At 40.6% G+C, this 8136-nt stretch overlaps 1 protein-coding gene across 9 annotated transcripts in view; it reads right to left on the bottom strand.

The window, feature by feature from the left end:
• Window positions 1–295: 295 nt before the first annotated feature.
• HIPK2 (homeodomain interacting protein kinase 2) overlaps window positions 296–8136 on the bottom strand; it is a 240281-nt gene continuing 232440 nt past the window's right edge. For all 9 annotated transcript variants that reach the window (XM_074193565.1, XM_074193563.1, XM_074193564.1 and 6 more), the window contains 2 exons: window positions 2541–2701; window positions 296–1160 (listed from right to left, as the gene is read on the bottom strand). In XM_074193565.1, the coding sequence (XP_074049666.1) occupies window positions 693–1160; window positions 2541–2701 (629 nt within the window). In that variant the 3' untranslated portion in view covers window positions 296–692. The remainder of the gene's footprint in view (window positions 1161–2540; window positions 2702–8136) is intronic.

The following is an 8136-nucleotide window of genomic DNA, read 5'->3' as shown; positions in this document are numbered from 1 at the left end:
CTCGTGTCTTGCCTCACTCCCACCCTCACCCTTTTCTCTCCACCCCCAGAATAATAACTACATATCAGTGCCCTTGGATCAGACCCTGACCCATAGGAGGGCTGTAGACCATTCAGAGTTCTGGAAAAATCCCTTTTTCTTATGTTCAATTGATTAAAAACCTATTGGATTTCAGTTTCAGATGTCTCTGACAGCAACTTCTTAAATGTCACTTGCTGTCATATGAAAATAATCTTTCAAAAGTTTATAGGTAAAGTTCTTCAAAAACTGGGGCCCCAAATTCTGGTATCTTCCTGCTGCTCTCTTCTCCTCTCCAGTTTGGTGCAGAATGGATACATGATTCTGTATTTTTTTTGTTATTGTTTTCTTTTTTCCTTTTTCTTTTTAAAAATAAAAAGCATAGAATAATTTCCCCTCCTTAGTCCCTTACTTTTTTAAAATGTCTCTCCTCTGTTCTCCCCTTCCACTTCCTTATTCAAGTTTCACTGACAGCCCCTAACTCTCACTTCCTTACCTTTCCTACCTGACTCCCCTGCCCCATTTACATTGTTTGTGAGCTGCATCCTTCTGTATAAAAAGCAGCCTTGCTCCCACCTCAATCCAAGGTGCTCCCTTTCTTTCTCCTTCTCCTTTCTTCCCCTCCCTTCTTTCAAACCTCTTTCTCTTTACCTCCCCCTCCCCCATTCCAGTGTTTATATGTAAGGGTACTGGTTGACCTTGGCAGGGCTCAATGGGTATCCAGTGTAGACGGTGGAGGCTGGAGAGGCGCTGATGTAGGTCTGGTGGGCAAACTGAGCTTGATATTGACTTGGGTGGATGGTGGGTGAGGGCAGGACCCGAGGCCCCATGCTAACAGGGACTTGGTGAACAATGCTTGCTGGGTAGGCAGTGTGCTGCACGGTGTGACGAGCAGAACCTTGGGAGGCCACGAGGTGGGCTACGGTGCCAGTGGAGCCCAGAGCAGCAGGGGTGGTGTAGGTGTAGAGGTGTGGCTGGGTAGGGAGGTGGGCAGCAGCAGCGGCAGCCAGGTGAGGGTGGACTGTGCCATGACTGGGGCTGTTGTGCGGAAAGGAGTATGGAGCCTGAGCAATTGTAGGAGTGATGTAGGCTTGTTGACGCCGGTGAGGTCCGGTTCGATCCGTTGTGATGTGCTGCTGGGCCTAAAAAAAGAGAAGCACCAAAATGCTGGGTTAGACTCTCTCAGGCAGGAGAGAAGGGCAGAGGGACAGCAGGGTAAGTGTCTGGAGTTCAGGGGCTGGGGGCTGCTCCTAGAGGTCAGGAAAATCCTACTTTATTTCGGCTACTACAACTATTTTCAAGTTGCTCTGTGACGTCAGCCCAAAGGCAATACTCTGCTTCCTCACACTCTCCTCCCATCCTCCAGGCTTGGAGCATCTCTGAACCACGTCCACCCCTCTCTTCTGTTACTGTCACCACATAAGGCAAGGCCTATTTTCTTTGCACTTGGACTCCTGTAATAAGCTACTGGCTGACTTGTCTGTCACAGCTCCTTCAGGTCATTCTCTACTGGGTTGCCAAAATAATTTCCCTAAAGCATAAGTCTGACCTTGTTTACCCCACCCCTATCCCCGGTCTCCAAATTCCAGGGATTCCCTATCACCTCCAGGATCAATTAGAAAATCTTGTTTGATTTTCAAAGTCCTTCAGATCTGCCTCTGTCTCTCCAGTCTTTCTATCTTCTTACTCTTCCTGGGGTCACCCAGGCTCCTAGCTCTCCTTAACTAAAACACTCCCAGCACCTGACTTTGGCCATTTCCTCTGTCTGTCTCCCAGGCCTGGATTAGGATCTCCCTCCTGGCCTTCCCTATGCCCTCTCAATCCTAGCATTTTCTCCCTATTGATTATTTCCTATTTATCCTATATAAAGCTTGTTTGTGCACAGTGGTTTCATGTTGCCCTGTGATATGGGCAAGGGTTGAGTACTGCATCTTCTTAATGAGAAAAAGCAACTGAAGGCTGAAGCTTTGAGGAATTTTTCCTAACAAGTTGGTACAGTGGATAGAGCACCAGACCCAGAATCAGAAGACCTGAATTCAAATCTGGTTTCAGATACTTCCTAGCTGTGCGATCCTGGTTTAGTCACTTAACCCTATTTGTCTCAGTTTCCTCATCAGTAAAATGAGCCAGAGAAGGGAATGGTAAACTACTCTATGTCTTTGACAAGAAAAGGCCAAAAGGGGTGTCAGAGTCAGACACAACTGAAAACAAATCAACAGCAACAACTATCACTAACATTTATGTAGTACTCTGTTCCAGGTGCTGAGTTAAGGTGCTTTACAAATATTATCTAATTTGATCTTCACAACAACCTTGTGAAATAAGTGGTATTATTATCTTTACAAATAAGGGAATGAGGCAAATAAGAGGTTAAATTGACTTACCCAGGGTCACCGGCTGGATTTGAACTCGGGTCTTGACTCCAAGCTAGAGCTTTATCTATTGCTTCACTTAGCAGCCAGTAATTAGGCAAGACACCAAACTCAAAATGTGGTTGTATTCTCCATGAGGTCTTGGCTTACCTGGCTGAGATTAAGGGGCTGTTGCTGCTGGAAATGGGGTCCTGGCCGAGGTTGCCTATAGGCAATGGCTCCAGATGAGTTCCCTGAAGAGTGACCACTGGTGGAGGTCACGATGCTGGAGGACTTGGACTTGTAGGAGGATGAGTGGTGACTGGTGTTGACTGTCAGAAAGAGGAAACATGGCTACATGTTCAATCAAATCACCAAATTTCAAAGCCCCCCCCACCCCAGAATACAAGTGAGGTGGCATGAGGGGAAGTCAAAGGAAAAATAATTCCCTGTCTGCCCCATATAAAGCTTGTTGCATATAAATGAAAAGGAAAAGAGTATATATGGTCTTGCAGAAGAGGCCATGGCTATCACAATGGTGGCTATTTAGGGATCTGGGAAAAGCTACATATCTTATCTTAGCTAAGACCAACCAAATTAAGTTTTAAAAAGCATCAAGACGGAGAGGTAGGTGTGTGTGTGTATATGTATGTCCACAGCAATTCCTGAAGATGATCTATCAAGTTGAAGCTGTGATCTATCTTGCAAAGATGATGAAGTGATTTTCCATTTCCTTCTCTACTTTGTTTTGTTAGATAAGCAACTGAGGCAAACAGGGGTGTGATTTGCCCAGGGTCAAATACTCTGAGGTCATATTTGAACTCAAGAAGTTTAGTCTTCTTAACTCTTAAACCCTGCACTCTATTATCCACTGTGCCACTTACCTGCCCCCAAGGTAGATTCCATTCATCTTAAAAAAAATCTCAACAAAACTGAATTTTCTCCTTTCCTAGTCTTCTTTGGACATCATCTGAAGGAATGCACTAGAACCTGGGAACATACTGATGTGGAAAATTACAGTCCCCATCCCCCCCCCATGTGATTTATTTTACTAGACAATGTTCAGAAGGAAAGATAGCTGAGCAAGTGAAGGACATGAAATAATCTAAACTCTTTTTATAATTACTGCACTTGTTGTTATATTGAAATTATAAATGCCTGTGAGGTCATATGGGCATGAGATAGTGACTCCAGAAGTAATTCCCTTGATTTCTCTGTGGCCCTAGCTTCTCTGTAATACTGAAATTCCAGAAAAGGTGTTGACCTGCAGGTTTAGAAATTCTCACAAGCAACTCCTTATTCCAATGAAATCACAGGTCTGGTTAATAAACCAAAAGTTAAAGGGAGGGATGCCTCCTTCCTAAGAAGAAATGAGGTTAAAAATGGAACTGACAGGGATCTCGGACACTGAAGTGAAAGGAGCAGGCAGGCTCCCAGACCAGGTGGATCTGCTTAGGTGTCACAAAGAAGGTAGAGCCTGAATGAACAAAGGTAGTTGTCACAGGTTTTCTGTGAGGAAAGAAAAATCTAAGATGCCCAGTTGGGGATTATCTTGTTTTATTTGTATTTATTTATTTTGGGTCTGTTGTTTCTTGTGATTTGTAATTTGTTTCAACTAATAATCACATTTCTAGATATTAAAGATATCTTACTTTTTAAATCTTCAATAGGAAAATACTTTCCCCCATGATTTCTCCACTTTGCAAGTATTATTAAACTTACTTATCACCATCTAGTGGCTGTGAAAAATATTGGGAGAGTGAAGACAAGAGAATGAAAACCCTGTCCAACCATAGCCCTGGGCTGCAGCTGGGGGACAGAACCAGAGTTAAAGGAAATTGGCCTCTGAGCATTGTCTTCAGCAGGATTCAGGATGGGGCTTTCATAAAACAAAGAGGGTGCTCAAAAGCAATTGGTTGAATTGTAATACACTAAACAAAATTATGGGCAATAAGCAAACCCAACCAAATCTCAAGAATGTAAAGAGCAGGGGTGGCTAGGTGGCGCAGTGAATAGAGCACCGGCCTTGGAGTCAGGAGTACCTGGGTTCAAATCTGACCTCAGACACTTAATAATTATTACCTAGCCATGTGGCCTTGGGCAAGTCACTTAACCCCATTGCCTTGAAAAATCTAAAAAAAAATGTAAAGAGCAAAGATTTTCTAAAAGTTTGACTTTGAGATATGAATTCAGAACTGCTACCTTATAATAACAATTGTTTCAATTAATAAAGTATCTCCAAGTTAGGAATTCCTAATCTGGTATCCAAGAATAGATATATCAGGGGTTTCAGGAGCTTGGATGGGGAAAAATGACATCTTTATTTTTAGTAATCTCTGAATTTTAAAAAAAATTATGCATTTTATTACATGCATTTATAAATGCATCATTCTTTGAAGGTAGCCATAGGGTCCCACCTGACAAAGAAATTCAATACACGAAAAAGAGTAAAAATCGATGCTCAAGATACTCTGAAAATATATGTACTGGAACCCTGCCAAGGTGATTGCCCTGGGAGGGCAAGAAGACTAAGGGCAAGAGGCCTCTTCATCTAAAGCTCTCATAGGTTCCCTCCATCAATTGAAACTTGATCTTTACAAGAAATAACTTGTAATTAATTACAATTAAGTCAATATGAAAAAGACTACAGATGAAAAAGTAAAGCTTTCCTGATCACATTTAAAATAATTCAAAACTGGGGGTGCCAAGGAAGTAAATGATATGAAATTTCTATTATTACAAAAGATTTTATATCACAGTCATTTCCGAAGTATTTTCTCTCCTATGAACCTTATTAAAAAAAAAGGAAAAAAGTTAAGAAAACTAATACATGAATCAATTCTGATAGCATTTGCAATGGTTTAAAAACACTTTCATTGTTGTCTTTGAGATTCAAGAAGTTTTAATTTTAAGTAAAAGCAAACTGGCAGACTTGTGGACAGAAGTGCTGACCAAAAGAAGGAGATGATTCTTATACTGTTTGGAGGTTTGGAGTTTGGTAGATGTGATTTTATATATATATATATATATATATATATAGAGAGAGAGAGAGAGAGAGAGAGAGAGAGAGAGAGAGAAAATGTGATATATTGTGACATTCATATGTCACACATATAGATGATAACTCAGTGGAGATAAAGACTAAGGTGAAACAAGAAGATCAGTTTTTGATTTTATTTCGATGGGACCAAGTCTGTTACCAATTTCCCAGGAATAGTAAAGGTAAGGGCAAAGAGAAGTAGTCTGTCAAGAATGCTGAGTGGCTGTGGCTGTTGCTCAGTAGAGAGCAGCTGACATCAAAGATCCACAGTTCATGAAGACTGGGAAGGAGAAAAGGGAGGCTGCAGTCTTGCAATCATGTCAGAATTCCCAGATTTAGAGCTGGAAGGGATTTTAGAGGGTGACCAAATCTAATTGCTTCATCTTACAAAGGAGGAAACAGAGGTCCAGAGAGACAAAGAAAGTGTTTGTGCAAGGTCACACTAACAGTAAAATCACAGAATCAAACCCTGAACAAAGCTCCTTTAACTCTGATGCTGCTTTTTTTCAGCACCTCACACCACATTCCTGCTTTTTCCCTGATTCAAACAGAAATTCACATGTGAATGTTAATTATAAAAGTCTTTTTTTCTCAGATGGACATGACAAAACTAACAGTTTTCAGGATACTTTGAATCACTTTATGCTGACTTGGGCTCCCACTTGGGAGGTTGTTTCCTGAGCCAACGAGTTAAAGAAAATTACTAAGGTAAGTAGCCTTTTTGGAAGTTTTGCAGTTTGAGAGAAAATGGTCGCTTCTATGATTGGGCAAAGAAGATTAAGGAGCAGTACTCTGAATCACAAAGCTTCACAGCTGCCAGGCTTAGTCAATATGGAACTGACCATATCCTCCCTACCTATAGACTATCGTATTCCAAGAAATAACTCTCTTGTATCTTACTAGGTAAGAATTTTAACTAACTTAAAGAGGAAAAGGGGAAAGATGGGAAAACTTTTTATGAAGTGAATATGATAGAGCTCTGAACTGAATCTGGGGCCAGAGAAGCAGAACAGTGTGGTGGACAAGACCTCGCAGTCAGAAACTGAGGCTAGGTTACAAATCCCATTTCTTCCTCTCCAACTGCCAAGATCACTGAAAATTATTCACAAATTACCCTGTGAAGCTAATCTACAAATTGATAAGAACAAATAATATTTTTTTTTTTTGCTGATAATCTCCTGGTCTTGAACAATATGGCTAATAACAAATGACAAGTCAGGAGTACTAGACTCCAATTCCTAACTAGGGAAGCTCTAGATGTTTCACCTTAGCCTTTCTCTCTACTGAATTCTCTATATGTCACATAGTCAGAGCATATCACATAACATCAAAACAACATGTTTCTTTCAAAAATGCCCTAAACAAGTGGGGAATAAACCCAATATTCTCATAGCAGTGGGCTCTGTCACAAGGTATCCAGAGGTAGTGACACTAAAATTTCTAGATGCTGTCATAGTACAGTTCTTTCATCTGGGATTTCTTAGAGACTAAGATAAAAATGGTCTATTACAAGGTAATGCAAAGTCTGTGAAAATGCAGTGTACACACACCACAACTCCACCTATTGTCTCACAGTGTGGCTGATGGAAAGTTTTCCTGTGCCCTTTTCTGTTTATCAACCTTGTCAGCCAATAGTGAACTTCATGATCCTCATTTCTGCAATTTCAGCCTCTTTGACCCTCATATTAGTAAATTTTACTGTAGTTAAAGAATGCCTCATGAAGTAATGGAGCACTATGGTATCCAGATTCGGAGCTGTACCTGACCAATCTTTGGAAAACTGCTATGGATCTGGGCTTCAGTTTGGTTCAAATACTCTTGACTACAACCATGTCTTTGCAAACCAGCAGAAACTGAGTGCCATGTATTTTCTACTCTTGCCAATTCATAGGTGAACTATACAAAGTTAATACAAAGTTTGTAATGGGATGCTTGCAATCTTAGTCTATGTCTTTGTGGGACAACAATTACTTATGAAGTTGCCATGGTAGTTTTTGGATCTTGAGTTTCTATTATATTTTCAGGAAGCTGTTTTTCTCATTTATTTCTTCTCTTGCTCAGTCAAAGGGTACTCCCCCCAGCCCCCAGGAAGTGCATCTTCCTTTTCCAATTCTGTATCCTTTACTTTTTTCTTTAACTATTCAGAAAATCTCAACTCAATTGAAAAATTGAAGGAATCCCATCCCACATAACAAAGCATTTCCCCTTGTTCAGATTTAAAAACCCCCACTGTGAATTGGATATGCTACTCTCTGTTCTTTTTACTATATTTGCAATGTTAGACAAGGGACACTGTGGGATTTTTTCCCTTTGTACCCATATCTATTGTCCTTGCTATTCCTGCAGGTCCTTCTTCCTCTCCTATTCTTATGGCTCACTCCAAAGGCAACCACAAAAACACCAAGTATTCAAAGATAACTCAATACTTCAATGGACCTCTGATCTCATCTATAACAGATTCTTCATCCAGAGGTATAGGTTTTAACCCACTCACGTCTTTTGCCTTTTCATTCTCTGATATATTTGTTTGTGTTCTCCAGCATACTGAGACTTTTACTTTCCTCTAACTCTCTTGACCTTATGAATGTACCTGTGGTATATAGGCTATTTATTCATTGCTCTTGCTATAAAACCCATAAAAAATATTAGGCTTGAACACATATCAAGAAAACAAGTTCTAATAGCTAATATTGAGCAGAATGATCTTGTTTTCTTCTGTAGAGTCTT

This window comes from Macrotis lagotis, chromosome 7, assembly GCF_037893015.1.
Source record: "Macrotis lagotis isolate mMagLag1 chromosome 7, bilby.v1.9.chrom.fasta, whole genome shotgun sequence".
Taxonomy (NCBI): domain Eukaryota; kingdom Metazoa; phylum Chordata; class Mammalia; order Peramelemorphia; family Peramelidae; genus Macrotis; species Macrotis lagotis.
This window is presented reverse-complemented; position numbering and strand designations above follow the sequence as displayed.